Source organism: Molothrus ater, chromosome 9, assembly GCF_012460135.2.
Source record: "Molothrus ater isolate BHLD 08-10-18 breed brown headed cowbird chromosome 9, BPBGC_Mater_1.1, whole genome shotgun sequence".
In the NCBI taxonomy this organism is placed as follows: domain Eukaryota; kingdom Metazoa; phylum Chordata; class Aves; order Passeriformes; family Icteridae; genus Molothrus; species Molothrus ater.
Window position 1 is genome coordinate 25,641,989 of NC_050486.2, and position 22,139 is coordinate 25,664,127.

A 22,139-nucleotide genomic window follows, 5' to 3' on the forward strand; every position below is an offset into this window, starting at 1 on the left:
AATAGTCCAGCATGTAATAGTTCAGCTGAAAAACGGCACCAGTTGTGTTGTGGGCACTGCTCAGTTCTGGGACATTTTCTCACTCTGGGCAAGGCCTGGTGTACTTGTACCACAGAGATTTTACTCAGTTACATCAGTGAGCCAAGGAAATGAAGCTGGTGCTGTTTGCCATGTGATTTGCAGATGACCAAAACCAATGTGGCAGGAAAAGAGACTTCAGAACCAAGTGCTGTGTTGTGGAACATGAACTGTCCCCAGTGCTGCTGCTGTGACACTGCAGCTGGACAGCTGCATTACACAGCACTGCTCCCAAATCCCACTCTGGATTTGGGCAGTTGAGAGTTAGGGAAAACTCAGACCAAAATATGATACAGTCCCATTTCAGACACCATGAAGTAATCAGTTCAGTAATCCCAGATAAAAAATTTAATCTTTCTATAGAAACAGTGCACTGTTTTACAAACGTGTTCATTTGGTTTCCAGTACAGCAAGTGTTACACAGAGCCCCCCCGCCCCTCCCTGGGCCTTTTGTCTGCAAGGTAAGAACTGAAACACAAAAGGCACCAAGCAAGAACTTACTCTAACAGAACTTCAGTATGACAAGACAGAGCAGAAATGATTACAATGTTAAATATCACCCTACCAATCTGAAGCATTATTTAAAATAATTAACTTCTTAAAAAACAAATTTGGTGTTTGACTTCTCAGTAGTTATAAATCTGTAAAGGTTGAAATCAGCACTGCACATTGAGTTCATTTACAATGGTTTGAAAAAACCTGTAGCCTTTTACACGAGGTTTGTACAGGTTTGTTTGTGTGTTCTTAAAAAAGTATCAAAACTGTAGAACTTTCATATATATTTACATTCGTCTGTTAGTTACAGTGTTATCACATACAGCCTTTCTCAGCTTTTTTCATCATGCACACAGTGCATGGATTTATAGAAAGAGAGCTTCATATCTTAAAACAATAATGGGATATCTCACTCATATTGTCACTGCCTTAAAATCTAAAATTTGGAGTAGAAGGATGCTTGATTACTTCTGTATTGTCTATGCAGGCCATGAGGCATTTGAGAGTATGTATTATGTCTGTAATGCATACCAGGGCTTGAAACACTTTCTTTCTTCTCTTAGTCAAGAATCAGCTTCCAGCTCACATTACTCTGTAAATTTATTCTAAAAGAAAGGAAAAAAAAAAGGAAAAAAACTCCAAACCTACTCAGCCTGAGTTTCTTGTACTCACTCAAATACAAAAGCTTGGACTGACATAAAAACATGAGGAAGATTTCTCTAGGATTTGGTACTAGTCCATTATGTAGTGGGAGGTAAGTGCATTCACTTCCCACAGAACACCCAGGAAATCTACAGAATGAGATGAGAAAAATCAAGTGTTTTTCCTGCCAGGTGCAGGATGACCCAGCCAAAAGGCAGCTTGTTCCATGGGCAGGACTTGGGAAGAGTTCTGTGTGTGCCACAGTAGCTCCTAAAATTGGGTTTTTTATCAGGATGAGCAGGGGACTGGGGCAAGGAGGGAAGGAAGTGACTTTTGTTATTGTGCTATTTTCCTGATGGACCAGGGAGAGTGCTCACTTGGGAGTGTGGAAATATATGGCTAAATCTTTGTTTCTGTTAATTCTGAGCTGATTTAAGAGATGCAAGATTCCCAGTGTGGAAAAGCATTTCAATTTACATTTAGAAACAAAGGAACAAAAACCAAATCAGATTTGTACCAAGCTGTAAAAAAGCAACAATACAGCACAAAACCCCAGGTGCTGTAGGAGTTTCTCCTGACTGAAATGCTGCAGGCAGTAGCTCTCCAGTTTAATGCACTGCATGGATTCTTCATGGATAGACTGGAAAATGTACAAGCAGCCCTTAAGAACCAGGATGGAAATCAGGAGATGTTTGTTAGGAGTGCTTCACTGGTCAGCTATCTTGCACTACAGCTCGTTCTTACATAGTGTCTTTAGATTTCAAAGCAAACTTCTCAAACATCCTGTAAAAATTCAATTATTCCTAATTTTCATAAATGTAGGCTAGTAGTTTTAAAATATATGTATATATATTTATATATATGTATATATTTATATGCCTATATATCTATCTCATCCAGATAGATATATACACAGGTAATCTATGCACAGCAAGCCAAACATACAAAAAATAAATACTCTCACCCCTCTACTATATTTACAGAACAGATCTTATAATCCAGATTTTGTTAATAAATATTTCTAAACTGCCTGTACAGAATTTATTTTACTTATGTTGATGGATAGCCACAAAGCATATTCAACATATTTACAAAATATCTATAAATATAGTCTTAAAATAAAGCAATAGCTACTGAACCTTCAGCCTGGCTGGTTATGTACATTGAGTTAGTAGCTCAGCTGTTGCTTATTCACTATCACAAATGGGTAGTGCAACAAGTTAAAATGTGTATAAAAGATTATACATACAAAACTCTCACATCCTTTGGATGTTTGCAGTTCATTATAACTTTGTGGTTACCCTTCTGCAACATAAATAATGACCAAAAAGAAGAAGCAGGTTATGTGATCCAAAGCAGATTTGTTCAGTGTTCAGATGATTGGAGCAGCATCTTCATCCTCATGGCAACCCATCATCTTCTAAGCTCAGTGCTACACGCTGGGGAAAAAAGGGAAAAAACACTCTTGTGAACTGTGATACTGGTGCTAACTTGTATTTCTAGTTAGAACTGCCATGGCTGTCCCTACTGTATTGGTCACAAGTCTATTCTAGATGGGGATCTTTTTCCCTCCCCAAATGAGGTCATTTGCTCAAGTGTTACTAAGAGGTGCTGGAAAGTTTCCTGTCCATGTATATTGGATAAAATTCCTTGTAAGGGATGGCACTTTCTCCAGTGTGATCTTGTGTGGGATCTTTAGATCACAGAGACATTATCCACCCACCTGCCTGCCTGCAGGAGCTGTACTGCCTTCACTCATTACTCTGGATCTTCCTGCTCTCTTCTGAAAATACAATGTACTTACACCTGCCAGTGCTCCTCTGCCCAGGGATGCTGCTGTGAGGGAGGATCCTTTTCCTTAACTTCTTACAGAACCTCACTCACTTCTCCTTGAGAGGAGTGTGACTTTTCTTTATACTGTTACTATAGAGAAAATATTCTCCCTGGTATGTAGAGAAACTGAATTTTATCCTTAGGACAGTTTGGACACGTGGTAGCAGCCTAAGCACAGATAAAATGGAATCCAGTAGGGGGTGAGTAATCACCTGTCCCATCCTGGGGTAGCTCTTGAGGGAGATTTACCTTTGTCAGATTGGTACCTTGATTAGGACAATTATTCTTCATTTGAACTGAGTATCTGATCCAGAGATACTGGATCAGATTGAGCAGTGAACATTCCAAGACAACTGCAGGGGCTGCCAGAAGTTTAAGCTTTTGCCTAATCAATGATACTAAAGAAGTTCTGGTTTTTGTCATTTTGTGGCAAATAAATAACACCAATCCAAATTCTCTACTGGAACTCTCAAGAGCATTAATATTCTCCAGCAGCCATCTCCTCAGGTACTTACTGCTGGGTACACGTGTCCAATTTGGGCAGTTCGCCCAATGTGGATTTCATCTTCGTCTTCCTCTTCTGTTGTCTTCCTGTAAACTGGATTATCAAAGTTCATGCTTTTGGTATTCTTCCGTTTCCAGTTTCTCCAGATGAGGTATCCCCCCATGCACAGCAAGCCAATGACCACTGAGGAGAGGGGACAGAAGGGGCTGTTAGGCAGGATGGATCTGCTGGCATGTTCCCATGTTGGCAGCCATCCTCAGAACATTTTCTCACAGCTGGGCTACTGTTCCCCACTTCAGCAGTTCCTTCCCCACCCTATCAGTGAAAACTGGAAAAGTATATTTACTGTGGTAAATATAATATTTTGGTATTGCACTTTGGTGAACTCCTTCAAAGGTTAAATCCAATCTGCTTACCCACAGGAATGACAATCCCAATCACAGCTGCTGTCACAGTTGAACCGAAGCCTTCATCGTCATTTGCATCTGTAATTACAGAAGTGTTCTGATCATTTAACTCATTTGCTGCTTTTAAATAATGTTTTCTGTTGGTACCTGTGCTGTTCTGCCCCTCAGAAAGCTTTTGCAATTAAAGAATTTACAAAAAGGTTCCTAATAAAATGATTCAGGTGACACTGAGCCAGCACGCAGGGATCAGGGCTGAGCTGAGCTCCTTCTCCTGAGGAACGAGGTGCCTGCAGTGCTGCTGCCTCACCAGGGGACAGGGACAGCCCAGAGCTCCAGGCCACAGAAGGGACACACTCCAGGCTCCAAGGATGTCAAGAGAAGCTCTGACCAGAAATGGGTGACTGTGCTTGGCCTCTGATTTTTCACGCACAAAAAAGGAGGCCAGTTTTAAAAACCTGACAATAAATTGAAATGCCATGCACGCATGAGGGGATGGTGAAGAGCATTCCTGAAAATCCACAACAGAACACGTTCTACTACTGACACAATGAATGACTTATTGAGCTGTCAGAAAAAGAATGTAGTTCAAAGCCATCTACACAGCTTCTCTGTTTAATTTTTTCCTTTTTCATTATTTATAGCTAAGGAGTTAGTGAACACATCTATCCCTCATTGCTGCAGCCTGCCCCAGCATGCAAGAGTGGTCCCAAAACTCAATACTGTACTTAGAAAAAGGCAATTACAGGAAAATATAATTTAAAAAAATTCAATATAACCCTTCAAGTTCTATACTTTAAAACGTTTGCTCTGAGCTCTCATATAGGGTATCAGTAGAGAAAATCTACTTTTGCTAAAATATCCGGAGTTGCAAGAGGAGGAACTAACTGTACTTTTTCTTTTGATACACCAATTCATGCAACTTTTAAATACTTCCCTGTGACAGGCTGTTCCATTGCATAGTTATTTACTTAATAAAAAACCACTATTTCCAAAGTGGACAATAAAAGCACTTTGCTTCCAAGGCTTATTAAAAAGGTAATTAGTGCATTTGAAAGAAACTTGCACAAAGAGAACTGGACACATTTTAGCCATTGGACTGTGCTTTCCCCATGCAGCAGAGTTCTACAGCCAAGGGTGGTGTATTGCTGCTTTCCAGATGTAATGGAAACAGTGAAACAGTCAGGGGAAAACAGCATTTCACTGTTTTTAAATATACATGTCTGTTTGAGGTCTTGCAAAGCAAAATCTTCTCTCTGGACTAGAAATCTTTTTTTTTAATAGCAGTTCAGCCTTTCTGCTTTGCCTTGGCAGCAGGACCTGGAGGGATTGCCTGTTAGCTCTGAGATTGAGGCTGGTGTTGCATTGAGGAGAGCCTATTAGTGCTCTCCACTGGGATGCTCTTCTGATAAATAATGCAAAACTTCAAACCTGTGTCATGATGAGGCCACATTAACATGCCAAGCACGGCCACACAAACCAGAGGCAGCTTGTCTTGGGCTGTAGTGATTCCACATGTCCAGCAGCACTAAAGATGCACAGGGGGAATTTCTCACCCAGAACTTGTGCCAGATCACATTAATAATTAAACAATTAAAATAGGTGAAGCACCTGCAGAATCATCCATTCTACTGTCTGCAGCACTGAAGCTGGGATGAGCCAGTACTGGGCACAAGGCAAGGGCTGATGTGAACTCTCAGGGCTGTTCATGTGCCTTGGATAAAATCTGATCTAAGTTCTTTGACATGCCAAGTGACTGGAATTAGAGCAGCCATCATAGCCCAGGTGCCTGCAGAGAGAGGAGCTGATGTCTCCTGTGTGCACCAGGGTGTGCCTGCACCTGACCCCTCTGGAATTGGGTCAGGTCCCTCGCCAGTGCATGAGGAGTTGAGATACAGGAGAAGGAAAGGAATCTCATTCTCTTACAGTGCTGTGACAAATTGCTGTTTCCAGTGGTCATCTCAGAGTCTATCAGGATGGATGTGGTGGAAGGTAAATGAAGGCTTGGGGTGGTGATTGTAGCTTCTGGTACAGCTTTGGGGACAACTCCAGTGGTGTCATTGGCACTGCCAGGTACAGCAGTGATGCTCGTGGTGCCGTCAGCACGGGACGCTGTGGTTGTGGAAACCACTACAGGACTTGCAGTGGTTGGAAGGTCTGAAAACCAAGAGTAACAATGAAATTTGGTTAAAGCAAGTACACCAAACAAATCACAACTAGTGATATAAATCTAGAAGGGATTGTTATGTTTAATGAAGAGAAGCAGAAACTAAACTCCAGTTCTATTTCCCAGGCAGTCAAACTATTGACAGTGCTCTGCCTAAAGCTACAGAAATTATTTCCTGAAATCAAGCTTGATAAATTGATACTGATAAAAAAAGCAGTCTGTATTGAAGGTAGCTAAGAAGTTCATAAACTTGGGGGTTTTTGAAAACCTCCTAAGATTCTGAATTTGTACCACCAGGAACTCATTGCATGTTAGGAGAAATTACAGTGAAGCCACTTCTCTCTTCAGGATATATCAGCAACAACTGTGTCCTCTTCAGACCTGGTATCTATCTATAGATAGATATATAGGATACCTAAACAGATATATAACGCATTGAATATATATATATATATTACATAATCAATATATCAATATATGACTAATCAATTGTAATGGTTTATTGACTATTCACACTTCTAGTGCTGGCCCCTAGCCCTTTTCCCCCCCTATCTTTTTCTGGTTAAGTTTTCCAGAATAAGCAAGCTTTCAACAAGGATGCCACAGTGCTGCTGTGCTCAGAGGGCAGCAAGGAGTGGAATACAGAAGTTGGTGTTTGTGTTTTCACCACCAGGAAATATATTCATCTAAGTGTGATTTTGTTGGGACAGTGAAATGGAGATGTGATTGTGTTTACCTTTGTAGCATTTTTTCATGTCAGGACCCAGCCACATATTGTCAGGACAGGCACACGTGTACTTGGGGGAATGGGGTGAGATCTGAGGTGCAGGAAGACACAAATAGTCACAGCCTCCGTTTGGCTGGGGGCTGAGCTCACAGGAATCTGGAGCTGTTCAATGGAAGAAAAGACAAGTCATTTTCTAATAATTTATTTCCTGCCCTTGGCAAAGAAATATCAGATCCTCTGAAAAGACCTTCTCCCACTCCCTACCTCAATTTATCAGGCTGCTTAAGCATCTTTACAGTTTGTACAGTAGAGTGGAACCTTACAAAGTACTATAAAAACTTCCCAAATGCATAATGAATGGGAAGCATCACAGTGACAAGAGTAACTCACTGTTATCAAAGATGCTAATTAAACAGCCATTAGCAAATTGCAGATTCTTCAATAAATGCTGCTGCTGAATTAATTATGCAGGAACTTCAAACATTAGGCATTGATTTCCCATTATTACCTGTGCATTCTCTCTCATCAAGAACCATCAGGGAGCATTTCATTTGCCAGCTCAAACAAACCTGATTCAGGGCCATGACATCCTGAGGACACCTCTTACCTTTGGGCTGCTTTAATTCATGGAACACCACGATGTCATGAGGGTTATTGAGGTTCTCTGCCAGAATGGAGATGTCCAAGCCATTGAGCCTGTTTGCACTGAAGATGGCCTCGTTCTCCAGGTCAGTCCAGAACACTCTGTCCTGCAGGGAATGCACACATTCCTGACCTGGCCTGCTCAAATCCTACTCAAGTTGGATTAAACTCCAGCAGTCACAAAGTCAGTGCACCATGTTCCTACCTTGGGGCACCTTCTGTTCATGCTACTTCTGTCTGCAGCTTTTTTCTATTTTGGACAATGTTCAAAAGCCCAGCACTCCTACAAGTTTACCATGTGCTGTGTAGTTTTGAGTAGCTCTGGAGTAGCTCTGTCATTGAGGTGAGGGAGCAGAAATCTGGTAAGGTACAGACAAGTTGCATCTGTGTTGTTTCTGAACTGCTTTTTCTTTGTAAGCTGGGGTAGATCATGAGCAAAGGGCCACACTCTGTACTAGAAACATTTGTTACCTTGCTGATTTTTTCCTCCTTTCCTAAGGTAAGACCTGCATTAAACAGGTATCTCTGAAGAGGCCAGTGCCTAGAGCACCTGTTTCTTTTATATTACTATTTTTTGCATGGCATACGATGCCTGAAGATACAGAACTACTGGTGGAAGAGGTATCCAGGAATCACATTATTACCAAGCAGTGTAATTGCTTGGTCATCTGAGTGTGCTGCTGCCTCCTAAACCCATGTGTATTTCCTTAAGGAAAGCCACACTGCTGGACAACAAGGGCAGCTTAGCAGAAGCAAAAGTTGTCTGTTATTCTACACAGCCATTCATACCAGGAAGGATGGAGAGAGGTGAAATAACCCAAGAGATCCTTCCAAATGCTGCTGATGGGGCAACAATTTAATGCTTAATTAAAGAGCAACAACGACCTGGAGAAACCTATGCCCAAAGTTAGATGCCCAGATATCACACACTTCACATAGGAGGAATAAGGGATTTAAGGATGAGGGTTTTCCTGAGCCAGAAACCAACTGGACCTTTCTCTGCTATGACTTACCTACAGTGAGTGCCAAAGTTGAAGCCTTTGTTCCCCTGATCATTTAATGCACTGGTGCTGCATTAGGTAAAAGCATGAGATAACACTTTGCTCTTGATTAAGGGCTTTAAAAACCAATTTCCCTGCTGAACCCACACGAGGTTAATCAGTTTCTATAGCAGCAGCTGCCCTCACTGAGCTCTGTGCTGGGCAAAAGGCAGAACTTGTAATCAAGACGAGCTCTGAGACCTCTTGCAAGCTCCAGTCTGTTCTGCATCCGCTTTCCACTCTTACCTCAAACACTGCCAAGCCAAAAGGATGGCTCAGATCATCCACAGAGGAGATCAGAACTTTTCTGTTGCTGCCATTGAAATCAATGCAGGACAGTGAATGCAATTTGGAATCTACCCAGTAGAGACGCTGATTCAGCAAATCTGGAAAGTAAAACACAATGAAGCAAAATTACACACAGCTCTTGCAACTCTTTTGCTCTTGCCCAGCATGTTTTTCCTGCTGGCAGCATGACTAATCTCTTTATTATTGGGACTCTTTTTTTAACACTAGTTCTGATTTTGAATCAGTGCCCAGATACGCTGGGATAAGACCCTATAAATAAGATTAAAAAGGAGGAACATTCTGCTCTGTGTGTGTGGGGAATGCCTGACTGACAGCCTTGTACAATGAGGTTCTTTTGTTACCAGGAGCAGCAGGGAAGCAGCAGTTTGGGCTTCCCAGAGTCTCTCCATCAGTGCCTGAGTGAGAAGCTTCATCCCTCCCAAGGTTGTTCAGGCCTTGGCTCCTTGCTGGAGAACAACTACTGAGATTCCAATGAAACACCTCTCTGAAGGAGCTGTGAGATTCACATATTTTGAGTGAAGAGGAGTCCTGGGGCAGGAAACCCTTCTTATGCTGCAGGCTGGGGGAATCTGCTGGTGGGGACAGTCCTACCACAACCAGTCAGGTCTGGGGAGGGTGCAGGTAAGAGTGGGAGGAAAGGATTCAATGTTATTTGGAATGCTAAGAACTGCATTCCTCTTTCTGGAGCAAATTCACTCATTTTGGATGGGATTCACGGAATAGAATGCAAGTGGATGAGAGCCAACAAAACCAATTATATAATTAAACAAGTCATTAATTATTTTCTTAATTACTAAATGATAACATTATTTGTTCACAGCAGTAGCAGTTCAGCAGTATGTAATGGCAGCAGCATTTCCTCCTCCATCCTTGCCACAGCCAGCATTTTTAAAGCCAAGCAGAGAACCCCACATCTGCATGGTGTTAAACATACACAGCTCCCACTGCAGAGCAGGATGCTCCCTGCTGCTCCATGAAACCTCCTTCCCACTCTGCTGCTTGGTGTGGCAGTGAGAACCACCACAGCCCTCTGCTGGGCTCCATTCACCCTGAGCAGCTGGGCCAGCAGGGAATGGTGGCAGGGAATGGGCTCTGCAGGCCCTGTCCCTCTCCCTGAGACACTGTGCACCATTCATCAGTCCAGTGCAGGATCCTGACACTGCTCCTGAGACAGGCCCAGGTACAGAGACATTTAACACCAAGGGTTCAAATGCTTTGCAGACTCCTAAAGGGTTGTCACAGCTCTGCATCCTTCCCCAAAATTTCCTTTTGCCTTAAGGCACAATGACAAGCACCTCAAGGCTCCTGCAGTATGAAGTTCTGACAACAGCAAGACTTCCTGCCTGTGCTACTGAGATAAGGGAACTCATGTTTGTGAGCAGCAGTGACTGACTGACCAGTTTAGGATCTGTGTGTGCAGGTGCCTTTGAGCATTTACAATTTTGTTTTCCCACTTAACACTAAGAGCAGGTTTCCCTCAGCCCCAGTGGGTGCTGCAGCTCTGAGCTGGGCACTTACCCAGGGTGATGCCATTTGGCCACTCGATGTTGTCGGTGACCAGCACCCGCCGCCCCACGCCATTCAGACCGGCCTTCTCGATCTTGGCTTTGTCTCCCCAGTCAGACCAGTACATGAACCTGACAGAGGCAGAGGCAAGAAAGCAATAAGCTGGACTCCACTTAAGAATCCTGCACTGCTCACTGCAGTAGGAGGTGCCCAAAAGTTCTCTCCTTATTACAGCAGTTAATTCCTCTGGTGGAACCATGTGCAGTTCTCCCACTGGGTAATCTGCCACAGAAGTTGCACCAGAATGCAGCATCTCACCCCAGTAACTAAGCCCTGAAAACTCTCCTGCTGTGCCTGTTAGGTACCTGGCATTCACTCATCCAAACAGCCCAAACACGATTCAGACAGACTTCATTTCCAGCACAGCCTCTGTGCTGGGACCAGCTCAGGCGCACTGAACACATGAACTGGCCCTGAACTGACTTTAACAGCAGGACCTTGCCAAGGGTGAGTTAAAGCCTCTCCACAGTCCCATTGCAGGGTGCATCTTAAAGGGCATCTGAGTCCTGGTGAGATGAGAACCACCCCCAGGTATGTGACTGGAATGTCTCTGTTGGCAAAGGGGAGTTTGGGGTGTGCACCCCTACCTCTGTGTGGGATCCACAGCGATGGCTCTGGGCTCGCTGAGGTCACTGTTGAAAAGTGTCCTCCTCTTGCTTCCATCTGCAGTGGCTACTGAGATGGTCTTGTTTCCAGAGTCTGTCCAGTAGATGTTCTTATGGACCCAGTCGATGGCCAGTCCCTCGGGGGAGTTGAGCTGGCTGTCGATGAGGATCACCTGCTCGGCCGTGTCGCTCGCTTTGTCGATGTAGGCGCTGCGGGGACAGGAGGTCACAGGGCTCCCACACGGCTCCCAGAGCTGGGCCCAGGGGCAGCGTGGCTGACACAGGAACCCTTATGGCGCTCCTGCAACCTTCTGCTTTCTCCTACAGCCTCTTATTTCCCCATTGTCATATGGCAGCATTTCCACAGTAGGGAATATGCATTTCATCATTCTACCTGCTTCCTACTATAACTGCACAATTCAGGAAAACATTTGACTTCTGGCATGTTAACTTCAACAGCGCTGATTTGTGGGATTTATGGACATGAAAAATATGATCTCCAGAGCTCTGCTGAACAGAGTTGAACTGAGCATGCAATAAATGTGCTTAAATGTACCGCAGAATTAGGAGCTGTGTAGCTAATTATGACTCATCAAAGGAATTCATGAAGCTGCATTAATTTGGCAAGTGATTTCACTAGATACAAACAAAATGTTCACTAAATATTAGTGGCAGCTTCAAAATCTTTCAAAACGATAATGAAAGGCAGCAGACTCCACATGGATGTTTCTTAAATAACTGGAATGTTGCTCCTACAACCACACAGGCTGATTCTGCTCTCAATATCAATTCTGCTGAGTGCACTGAAATTAGTTATTCTGAGTTTGCATCAGTGTTTGCAGAAGCTTAGTCTGAGTCTTAGATTAACTCAGTACATCTTAGAACAGTTATAAAGCAGAAGAAGTTTCTGCCCCTCACCCCAAATATTTGGAATTGTAAGAGGCTTCCTCTTCGCTGCCCATCCTGCCTTTGCTGATGGAATGAGAAGGTGAATTGCATGGGAGCTGAGTTCTCCAATATCAGATTAGACCTTGGAACCGAAACATCTAAACTCAGGAATTCCTGACACTTTTACAGTCTGCAGTCAGGGCTGGAATGGCCATGCAGAGTCAGCCTGGATGACCAGCACATTGCTGCATCTTCCCTACAAGAATGGTTTTGGTTTGTCTCTGACCCAGCACCACAGGGATGGTACCTCAGGGCTCTATGAGCATCTGACGGTGCTCCCAAGATTCCCATATTGCAGAGTGATGAGCACCCCATGCTCTCAGTGCCCAGCTCCAAGGGTAATCCCTTGCCAGTGGAACAGTTGTGTTCCCTACTTCCCATCTGTCCCTGCACAGGAGGGAAAGGCAAGAGGCTCCTGCAGCTTCCACAGTGGAAGGGCTCAAGTACCGGTGACTTTTCAATTCTCCCAGTAACTAAATATTGTAAGAGATCTGACACCCCAAAGGAGACATCACCTCAACAGGACAGGAGCTGGAAAGGCAAGTGAGGTGACCATAATGAAAGACAGGATCTCTTGCCAGTAATTACCTCCTGTACCACAGTTTTCACCTTGCAATAGCCTCTCAACCACAGACTGCTTGTTCCCAGGGACTCCAGCATATTTGCTGTTGGAGAGCTGCAGGAGCAGTGTCTTGGATAATCTTCTGTGTACGAACTCAGCCTTTTCCCACAGACCCAGTGAGTGCTGACAGCTTTCTTCTGAGCTATCCTCCCACTTTCAGAGCCCCACAGGCCCCTCAGGGTACCTGCCCAGCTGCTGGTGGTCAATGCCCAGCACAGCCTGGGCAGATATCCCTGCAGGGCATGGGAGCTACCAGTGCCTGCAGAAACCCTGGCCTGGCTCCCATGCGCTGACACCAGTCAGCCTGTGCCTGATCATTAGCTGAAATCCAGAGCAAACCACTGCAGAAGCTGCAATAGCTGTGCAAATCAGAATATACACGGGGGATTTTCAGCACATAAATTAAATGCTTTTTTGGCTAAGCCCCAGCACATAATAATTGTGATGGATGCCATAAAAACAGCTGAAGGAGGAGTGAGAATGAGAGTTACAGAATGTGTACTGTGGTCAGGTGCTGTGAATTTAAATCCAGTCTACCAGAGACTACACTGGGCAGCAGCTTGTGTCTGTGTTGCTGCCTCCTTGCTCCCACCATTTGCCTGCTTTGTGCTTCCAGATGCCAGGTCCTTTGTGGCCTCCCAAACAACACTCACAGCACAGCAGCAGCCTTGGCCCTGCTTTGCAGTATCCATGGCTCAGGAAACAAGAGCCTACATTTAACTGCTCGAGTGCAGCAGGATCTGGCATTGATGAAAAGTCACCCTGTATTATCAAAGAGATAACTGCACAAGCCTCTGATGTCTTTATCAATTCCCAAAAAAGATTACCAAGTGTGGGCCACAACAGGTTATCCTGTCAGGGCAGAAAAGTCTCAGGTGCCCTGCACCCTGCACTGTTCTCTGGACTGCTTTAGGGGATACAGGTGGAATGCAGCTTTGGCAAGGGACCAGCACACACATCCTCTCTTGCCCTTACCTGTAGATTTTTCGGTAGAACAAGTCACACCAATATATTCTGTTGGTTGACACCTCCACATCCAGTGCCACCACGTTCTTCAGCATGGGAATGATCCGGGAATAGTCCCTTTTCACCAGGTCTATTTTACGGACCTCGTGGCGATTGGTGAAGATCAGGTACGGGCTCTTGCCTACCACAGAAAATCAGCACATTTGTCACTTCAGCAGCTGTCCCAAGGGCTGGATTCAGCTTTCATTTCTCAAACAACAATGGAATTATCAGTCACTGATAGCTGTGTTTGTACCAAAGCTTTACACCACACTGGAAGCAAGAGGAAACTTGCTCCAGAGGGCACGGCTGTCACAGGCAGGCACCCCTGTGGTCCCTGGACACACACTGGCACTTGACAGCCTCTGGGGAAGGGCCTCATCCTCAGTTCATTTCAGCACAAAATCCTGGGCCAGATTTTGGTGACTTACAGCTGGGAGGGTGGAGGGCCTGGCTCAGATACCCTGTTTTAATCAGGATGTTTTCTTTCTTTCAATACTACTACCACAAAATGTTTTTGCTGCACTGTTTTCAATAACACCTGTCAAGAGACTTTCTTTTCTAGTTTCAGCTTCAAACAGCCAAGCAGTGACTGCAATCTTGCTCTGTACACTGTTAAAATATTCTGATCTGCATGATCAGTAGTTCTTGCCTAGAGACGCATCTGCTATTGCTGCAGCAGCTCTGTGCTGCTCACAGTGAGATGTCTTTGCTTGATTTGCCTGTTTCCTTTTGTTTCTGTTCCCCTGCCTCAGCCTGTGAGCATGTTTTCTTAGCGGAGCTGCGCTGTTGAGCAAGCAGAGTTTCCGTGCCTGTGGCGCTGTCTTACCTACAGCTTTGCAGTTCTTGGACAGGGTGTCCATCTCGTATCCTTCGTAGCACTCACATTTGTAGTCACCCTTGTAATTAATGCAGATCTGGCTACAAGCGTCTGGATTCTCACATTCATCTATGTCTGAAAGGAGTGTTTGAAACCCATCAATAACTTGAAATCAAACCATCTGTGATGGAGCAATGCTCAAGTGAATATAATCACGTCTCTCTATGGTGAAACACAAGGGACTGCTGTTTGCATGTCAATTACCTCCACACGTTTTTTTATCCAGAAGCTTGTATCCAGGCGGGCATTCGCACTCGTAACCAATCTTCAAGTCTTTGCATATGTGTGAGCAGCCACCGTTGTTCATCGAGCATTCATTAACACCTGCAGGGGATACACAGATCACCTATGACAAACGGGGGCTTTTACTTGTGAGATTGAGTAAAATTAAGAGATTTCCTCAGACATTTTCCCATTTCTATCAGTTTTGGTGCAGGCCCTATAGAGCACGAGTGCCTTCAGAGATAGGAAGCCTCCACTGTATCACTTTCTTGCTCTTTATTATTCCAAACCAGCGCTGGGGGATCATTTGGACTCAAAGCTGGTGGCTGAATGAATGGGGAGCCCTGGGGATACAGCGTATGTGAGTCTCTGCATCTCATCCCTTCAGAGAGCTGCTGCTTTGAGCTTTTCTGCCACATGTGAGAAACTTCCAAGGGACCTAAGGGCCCTCACCAGCATACTCCTCCTTCCCCACGTGCTGGTTCATGTTGACTTTTCTGAACAGTCTCTCTGAGCTTTAATAATTCATGCTGGGGGACTCTCATCTCCCAGGGGCCAGCTGTTTTGAAATACTCTACTATTTTCCCATCTAGCTCCAAGGAATGATGTATGTGAAAAATTCCAGAAAACACTGAAGTGCAGTCTGTCAGAGATACTCCACTAGCACTGAGATACAGTCCTCCCACAAACACGTCCCCCACAACAGTCTCTGCTGGCACCCCCAGTGTATAATTTACAAAGCAGCAGCTCCCATCCTCTCGTGAGGCCTTTTCCAATCCAAGGCCACCTGCCTGATCCTGCTCTCAAGTGCTGAAATGAAAAACAGAATAAATGGATTCTTAAAAGTAGAACTGAATGAGAGGTTGGGAAAAGCTGGTCTCCTGTCAGAGAAAAGATTTCTTCTTGTTGTAATTGACCTACAAAAGGTGAAGAGAAAGTTCGCTCCTTAAGGAAGGCTGCTGAACAGGAGCTGTGGGATTTCAGGGATAGTGGACTCACCAGAACAAGGAAAACTGATTTGCTCCAGTCTATAATGCAATTTAAAGGCAAATTTTTATTTATCTTTTACTTCTTGCTTCCTTGCACACTGCAGGTGAGCAGCACAGCAGAGCCAATAAACCATTGCTCTTGGAAGAAAATGGAAACAACCACAGCCCAATTCAGTCAGTAAGACAGGGAAAATACCATGCCAGAAGGAATCCAACCCAGCTCTGGGATGCTTTCACCTTCCTAGCAGGGACATACAGAGATATCAACACATAATTAATGGAGCAAGTTTCCCTGACTAAAATAGCCAAGTGCTGTCCTGCCTTCTGCAGTGCTTTTCTGGGGGACTCTCAGAGGGCACTGCAGAGTTTAGCATGGCCAGACAGACACACTGAGCTGGGCAGTGTGTCCTGCACCTCTGCCTCCTGTGGGGATGACCTGTGTGTGGGTATCACAGTCACAGCAACCCACAGCACTGTGCCCTTCGAGAAACACCTTCCCCTGGGGGCTCTCTCTGCTTCCCAACTCAGACAACCCCTCACTGCCAGCCCAGGGCTGCACAATCATGGCACCTTGACCACTGGGTTGAGCAGTGGTCTCCTCTGACAAACTGGGCTGCCAGCTTTGCTGGGAGACCTCCACAGACAGACACTGCAACACCCACTCAGAGAAACAGGGAGATGTGGATTAGTGGGAGAAAGCAAGGGCACACTGGAAGCATGAGGTAGGAGCATCTTCACTAGGCATGCACACACTCTTCCTTGTCTAAAACAGGGACAGACTGACAGTTCTTCCTGAACAGGAGTTATTTAAGGGGCAGCCACTGAGCTCCATGATGTCACGGAAGGAGATGCCTGTTGGAGACATCTCTGCACTGGGGAAAACAACAAATGTGTTTGAGTGATGCTGCAAATTGGGGCTGGTGCCCACAAATTCTGGTGGGAAAGGCAAGAGAGGGCTGTCCTATGGAGAAGGGCACAGCTCTGTGCCCTCAGCTCTGTTCCCCTGGCTCCAGCAGCCCCGAGTGTCCTGGCATTCCCACAGCCCAGAGCTGGCAGGACACTGCAGAGAGCAGCCTGCTGTCATTGCTGTCATTGCTGAGGGAAGCAGCAGCAACATGTACAACCCAGAAATGGCTGAAGTCTTCTCTCAGGGGTTGCTGCCACTCTACATGTTTTCACCTTCAAAGCATGTTCCCAATGCTATATTTTTATGGTGTTATCATCATCTTAGAATTCAAAGATAATTTAGGCAATGAGGCTAAATAAACTGGTGTGTGTTGTGGAGGACACCAGTATTTGGGGAGAGGGGGAATTCCTCATTCCTAGTCCCGTGCTCAGTTCATACATCCCTCCAAGAATAAAAATTGAGTGGAGAAGGGCACAGTTCAAAGTTACAGATGATCAGACTAAGCTACTAATTATATTCATATGAAGGGTGATGAGAGAATAAAGGCAAGGAAAGAGGAGCAGAGTGAGAAATAGCATTAGCAGCTACATGTGGTTACACTCAAAGCTGTGAGCAGCAGATGGAGAAGAGGGGAAGCAGTTACAACAGGAGCAACACGTAGAAGGCAAGTACTGTACCACATTCTTTCAGAGGCTCGTCAGACCAGTCCCTGCAGTCTCTATGTGAATCGCACACTTTGCCTCCGTCAATGCACTCTCCACTCTTACACTGAAACTTGCTGGGACTTTCACATGCTGACTCTGTCATGTTGGGCAAGAGAGGAAAGCATCTAAGTTAGATGAGGCTCGTGACAACAAACTGGCTGACATAAAGCTCAGGAGGGCATCATTAGCAGAAATGGGATGGGATTAAGCAAATGAACATTGAGCCTAAGCCTCATGCAAAGAACTTTTCAAGTCATGCAATCTGCCTGGTCAGCACAATCATCTCTCCCAAGCAATCCCACTGCAAAAATGGCTTAAAACTGTACAGGAAGCAGCTTGGCATGGCCCAGAGGAGCAGCACAGGCCTCTTCCCTTTCCAGAGGCCACCAGCCCTGGCAGATTTACCCCATGGAGTACGAGGAGCACCCGTACCCACCTTGGACACAGCCGGCCTCGTCGCTGTTGTCAGGACAGTCGTGCACCTTGTCACACTGCTTTGCTCCATGGATGCAGGTCCCATCACCACACTGAAATTCATCTGGCTGGCAGGTCACCAGAGCTTTAAGACAACACATTCCAGCATCAGGCACACAGAACTCAGTCATTTGTGTGGTACCCATCAGCCATGTCCCTCTGACACTGCTGGGTTGCATCCTGCATCAGCAAATGTCAGAGTATCAGCTGATCCCACCAAAGCAACAGAGGCAGCAGCTGCCTCAGCCACTGTCCTCCTGTGCCTCTCTGCTGTCCTAGACCACCTTCTACATCCTTGGGAAAACAACATCAAAGCCCATTTGAGGACACCCAGGCAAAACAGACCCAGTGCTGGCAGTGAAGTTTCTCAGGTGACACAGAACAAAGCAAGCAGGCAGCAAAACTCCCAGCAGTGGGGCAGCTCTGGGGCTGCAGTCTGTGTGAGGCCAGGCTGCTTCCCAGCTGGGAGTGTACAGTGACACTGGGTAGGCAAAGGTGACTACTCCTCAGCTCTCCTTCCTCAGAAAAATTGCATTTCAGATACATTTCAAAACATGTTTGGGCTAAGGCCCAAGCAAGAGTCTTGCAGTGACTCTGCCAAAGCAGTGTGGTCACAGCAGGGATGAAGGCAGCAATGAGACACAATCATCAGGTTACCAAATGCCCATGAGCCAACAGCCCACTGGAAGGCAGAAGAGCTCCACTGCACTGCAATGTTTCCTTCCAGCCCTAAACACCTCCACAATATCAGCCCAGTTTCCATGCCTAAAATTCATTTGTCCAGGTCAGATTATAACAGACTCAAACCAGATCTGATAAACTGCAAAGTTGGGGAAAAACATAAACCAGACTCCTGCACAGACCATGCTAAAAGCAGTCATATATCCCTTCCCAAATGACCATGAATGAGAGACCCCCCTAGCTGGGACCAGCCTTGTGCTGACACAGGGTTCAGGCAGCCTGGCAAAACAGGCTCCTCCTTCCTGGACATGTTTTGCAGCTTCCTTCTGAGGGGCCCATCAGATGTGTTCTTAAAATCCTATTAAGGCAGCACACCCTGGAGAGTTCCTGATTCCAGCCTTTCCATCACATGATTGTATCCTGGTGTGGGCTGACAGAAAATCACTGCTTCTGAGCACTGGGGGGAGGCCAGCACTGCTGTTACTACATGGAAGGTGAGAGCTGTCTGCAGACTGCCCTGGACAATTTGACAAACTGGTTCTAATATAAAAATGAGTAATTTCAGATAACCCAGGAAGAGCTGCAGACATGAAGTGAGCCAGCATCAACCCCATAAAGTATCAGTTGCACAAAGACTCCACATTATTGGTGATTGCATCCCACAGGATGCAGGATCCAGGTTCATGACTGCTTCACTGGACTAGTTCTAGTCCATCTTCAGCCAGCAAAAGGCACCAGAGACAGGAAAAGCCACAACTGCAGGGCTGGAGGGGGAAAGGAGAAACCTTGTCATTAGAAATACACAGTATTCACATGAGGAAAGTTTGGAAATAGCACTGCTCCTTGGAGAGGAAATATATATGCACTATATTCATAAAAATCTGCAAAGTGAGAAAAAAATCCCAAGCAATAAGCACAGTTATGGGACCAGCTGTGCTGCCACATTCCAGCTAATAAACCCAGGCACAGGAATGGGAAACCTCAGTGGGACATCTGGGACAGCAGCTCCAAACTAAGCACATGGGATCTGCTGCTCTACCAAATGCAGAAAAATGAAGGAGGGAAAGAAATAATGCTCACAGAGCACAGGTCTGGAAGCCCTGACCATGGAGAAAGCATCCTCCCTCCTCCACAGGAAACCCTGACTTCTGCCAGGCTAAACCTTGGCCACTGCAAAGCTTTTCAGTTGTCTCACTGGAAATTCCTTTGCCACAATTATTTCTTGTCTTCACCCCTAACTTGAAAACCAGTTTGCTTCACCTTTTCTATAGCAGCTTCTAGGTGTGGAGGTAGGATAGGATGGTCCTCCATTTCTGACTATAAATATTAGTGTATTTATATACAAAATACCCCCTCACAAAAGTGTAACATGTAATTAAAGCCAATGGGGTTTTGTCTTTTCTGAAGCAGAAAAAGGTCTCCAGTTCATCAAGTAAATCTGTGTGACAACAGCTACAGATTTGGAAGACAGCTGCTATAAAACCTGTAATTGTCTTCAATTGTAATCTTCAAAGCTCTTCTAAAAAGTAGTTATAGCTAAATGCTAAGAACAAAAAGGGTTCTCATCCTAAAACAAATTAAGCAGAATTTTGTAGGAATTGCAAAGACAATGTTGCAGAAGCACCACAAGACTGAGAGAAAAATGACAGCACAATTCTTAGCTCAGTTGCTACAGAGACTGCAAAACACAGATGTGGAGCTGTACTCCACTGCACAAAGCTTTGCTTCAAGAAGAGACAGAAGTTTGGAGACCAGGCCGGGCTTCCTGGCTCAGTTCTCACTCCACCAGAGCTGTGGAAGTTCAGACCTTTGAGGAGCAGCCCCGAGCATCTTAACAGACATCTAAAAAGGCAGATACAAAAACGGCTCTTACTGATTACAAAGGCACTAAAATGCATGTATGGCATTTCTAATTTTTGCTGCATTTTACAGGAGAATTCCAAATTATCCTGAAGTGGAGGCACTAACCCATCTCAGCCCCACTGGCAGAGCTGACAGCAGGTTCCCATTAAGGCCATTCCCAAGGAAAAGCAGTAACTCAAGAAGAGGGAAAAGCTGTGCTGTTTATTTGCACAAGATATTCAGAAAATTGCTGTGCCTAATTTGGAAGGTTTAAATCAGTGAAATCTCAGTAGTTTTACAGCTATCTCCTCAGCAAATTAAATACAAAACTAATTACCAAGTCCTGCTAAATTAACAGGCCTCCTCAAAGAGACACACTTCCCATTTACACATCCTGGGCACAAAGCTGCATCACTCAAATTCAGCAGATCTATTCCAGACTCCAAACCTGAGCCTCAGTTTCTTCTGGTTTCTGGTTTGTTTTTTTTTTTTTTTCCTTCCTTCCCAAAAAAGAAAATCCCAACATTTGCAAAATGCATCAAGATCCCATTTTATAGATGGGGAGACAGAGGCAGGAAAGCGTGAGGTCAGGTCTCAAGGGGTCTGTTTTCTTGCTGTCAGTTGTAAGCATTATTTATTCTCCCTCCTGGATGCCTTAATGAAAGTTGCAAAGGACATTTTAAAATATCACCATTCCAGATTTGGAGACTAATAAATCTAACCTAATGTTCATTTTATAAATATACATATATACATATTTGAATATATATGCTATGGAAAAAACCCCAGCCACCCAATGTTCTCACACAGCTTTCCTGAAATGACTCATTCCTTCCCATTTATTTGCTGTCTTGCTGCCAAAACCTGTTCACCAATTGTCACCCTTCATTTCTACTCTACTCATTTACCAATCCAAAATGTTTATAACAAATGATGGTTGATGGCCTCATGACTTCTTTTTAAAGCATTAGTTCCCATCCCTCTGTTTATACTGCACAAACCCCATATGATCCCCATTTGCAAGAGAAGATGTAGTGGTGGGATCTGCAGTTTTAATCAAGTCCAGCCAAGGGGCCCATGTGCCATCCTTGTTGCTAAGGGGACAGAGCTGTGTCACACACCTGTAACTCTCTGCATGTCCCATGATTCTGATCTCAAACAGAGAATTTCTGCAGAGGAAAATAATCAGAAAGGTCCCTAAACTCCTCAGTCCAACAGATGAGCAGTGAGGCTGAGTTTCAAGAGCTCCCAAATGTCCCTTCCTGCAGGCAGGTGCACCCCAGCAACAGCTGCATTTAGGAGGGGGAAGCCACATGAATTTTGGCTCTGACCCAGCCAACACATCAGCTGCACTGATGTGCACTCAGTGCTGCAAGGCCTCTCGTGGTTGCTGCCTCAGAGAACCCCATCCATGCAGTGTGAATGGCCGTGGGCTCACACACTGCTGTGGCACTGGGCTGCCACCAGAACCAGGCACTGTGTGCAGAGCGGCTAAAACAATGGGGCTTGGAATCCCTCTGTTTCCCAATCCACAGGACTGAAGGCAGCAGAATCAGCTCACATCCTTGTTTCTCCCAGGTAGACAAACTGCACATTGTGAGGGACTGGGACTTTCTGGAAAGAGACCCTCGTTGTGCTGAATCTCCACTGCTCAGAATTCTCTCAAGTCACTTCTGCCACATTTCCCCCTTTCTCCACTGGTTGTCAGCACCGTGCTGTGCTGCAGCGGTGTCCAGCTGTGTCCTGGGAGCTGCCTCGGCAAGTGCTGCTGGCTGAGGCTGCTCTGCAGCTCAGGGAGGCTGCTGGAGCTGTGCTCTCACTGCTCAGCAGTTTGACAAGGCTGGACATGGCT

General features: G+C 45.2%; 1 protein-coding gene across 2 annotated transcripts in view; it reads right to left on the reverse strand.

Moving 5' to 3' along the window:
- Positions 1-411: 411 nt before the first annotated feature.
- Positions 412-22,139, reverse strand: part of LRP8 (LDL receptor related protein 8) — a 170,601-nt gene continuing 148,873 nt past the window's right edge. The window contains exons 6-19 of one of the 2 annotated variants that reach the window (XM_036387584.2): positions 17,727-17,849; positions 17,264-17,386; positions 14,673-14,792; positions 14,418-14,543; positions 13,559-13,730; positions 10,996-11,223; positions 10,361-10,479; positions 8,780-8,919; positions 7,459-7,600; positions 6,861-7,013; positions 5,884-6,114; positions 3,970-4,038; positions 3,564-3,736; positions 412-2,654 (exon numbers count right to left, since the gene is read on the reverse strand). In XM_036387584.2, the coding sequence (XP_036243477.1) occupies positions 2,616-2,654; positions 3,564-3,736; positions 3,970-4,038; positions 5,884-6,114; positions 6,861-7,013; positions 7,459-7,600; positions 8,780-8,919; positions 10,361-10,479; positions 10,996-11,223; positions 13,559-13,730; positions 14,418-14,543; positions 14,673-14,792; positions 17,264-17,386; positions 17,727-17,849 (1,958 nt within the window). In that variant the 3' untranslated portion in view covers positions 412-2,615. The remainder of the gene's footprint in view (positions 2,655-3,563; positions 3,737-3,969; positions 4,039-5,883; positions 6,115-6,860; positions 7,014-7,458; positions 7,601-8,779; positions 8,920-10,360; positions 10,480-10,995; positions 11,224-13,558; positions 13,731-14,417; positions 14,544-14,672; positions 14,793-17,263; positions 17,387-17,726; positions 17,850-22,139) is intronic. The other variant, XM_036387586.2, reaches the window with a different exon arrangement.